The 1,279-nt window shown below is 34.6% G+C and overlaps 1 protein-coding gene across 1 annotated transcript in view; it reads left to right on the forward strand.

Moving 5' to 3' along the window:
• Positions 1-82: 82 nt before the first annotated feature.
• The window catches only part of LOC107883087, a gene marked incomplete at its 5' end in the record, with an annotated part of 9,538 nt that continues 8,341 nt past the window's right edge, over positions 83-1,279 (forward strand). Inside the window, one exon of the mRNA XM_029492588.1 lies at positions 83-201. Within this exon, the coding sequence (XP_029348448.1) occupies positions 83-201 (119 nt within the window). The remainder of the gene's footprint in view (positions 202-1,279) is intronic.

Below are 1,279 nucleotides of genomic sequence, written 5' to 3' on the forward strand. Positions count from 1 at the left end.
ATGAAAAGTTCATATAGGGTAAATAATTCATTACTTTTTAGAACATGATTGATACATGGAATTTAAAAATTTCCACGAGCAGATAGATTATTAACCAAAAAAGATGGAGTATGTGAACTCCATTTTGCTCCTGAAGATATTATTTCATATAAGATATTTGAGGATGCAGCAGGAAATGAAATAAAACATCAGCTCAAGAGAGTTAGTTTAAATGCTAACGCTATACCATGTATTTTCCTTAATTTACCATCTTATTTCAATTAAAATTAATATAAATATAAAATAGTAAAATACTACTTAACTACTGGTACATGTTTTCCAATCTGGATATTAAAATATATGAATTAAAAGTACCATATACACACATTGTACATATTAAATTAAGTTACACTATTTAAAATTTAAAATATTAATTATTAGATCATAAGTCCACAGTCCTCGTAATTACTAAATATACTAATTAGTAATTAGATTAATTAGAATAAAATGCTAAATTGCATAATGTGCCATACAAAATTGAATGTGTTTGAGCCTTCATCCGGTAGTCAGCGCTCCTGGTGGCAGTTACAAGTGGTGTACTTTTTTCGGCCCACTATCATAATGTAAAAGATGGGAAGTGTTTACACCTCTATATATCCACCTTGACAAATATATAATATTATCATCTCCTAATACTGTTATCTATTTGTGTTAAGACCTCTATAACCTCAAAATATTTTCATGTTCGTTCCTCAACGATAAGCATACATGGCCTATCCATTCTTTAATATCTATGCTAGTGTGGTATTGACGGCGTTGCCACACTGTCGTGGCCCGAAATGTGGTTCGGGGCGCCGTCTATACTACTTGTTACCAAAACCAGAAGGTTTACCTAGATACAACTAGGATTAAATAAAATAACAACTTTTGAGGTAAATTACGTTCGTATATATTTTCGACTAAGTAAAACAAATTAAGTGCGAAATACTGTTGCGCGCAAAATAGGGACAAGTCGTCGGACGTTGGGCTGCTCGAGTCGAGAGCGAAAAAGCGAGTGTCGAGAGTGGCGCGCGTCGGCGGCTTCGAGCGCGTAACGGCGAAGTCGCCGCGCGAGGCGGGAGACAAAGTCGAGCGGCGAGTAGTCCAAAGACGGTACAACATTATAAAATATAATTCACAGAGATAATAAATAAAACGAATACAATATAAAACACATGACGAATATAATATAAAAATGATAATAAAAAGGCGCGTTAGTGTAAGTGGTGATAACACGTCGGAATCACCACATTACTCCCCC

Source organism: Acyrthosiphon pisum, unplaced genomic scaffold, assembly GCF_005508785.2.
Source record: "Acyrthosiphon pisum isolate AL4f unplaced genomic scaffold, pea_aphid_22Mar2018_4r6ur Scaffold_21839;HRSCAF=25022, whole genome shotgun sequence".
In the NCBI taxonomy this organism is placed as follows: Eukaryota; Metazoa; Arthropoda; class Insecta; order Hemiptera; family Aphididae; genus Acyrthosiphon; species Acyrthosiphon pisum.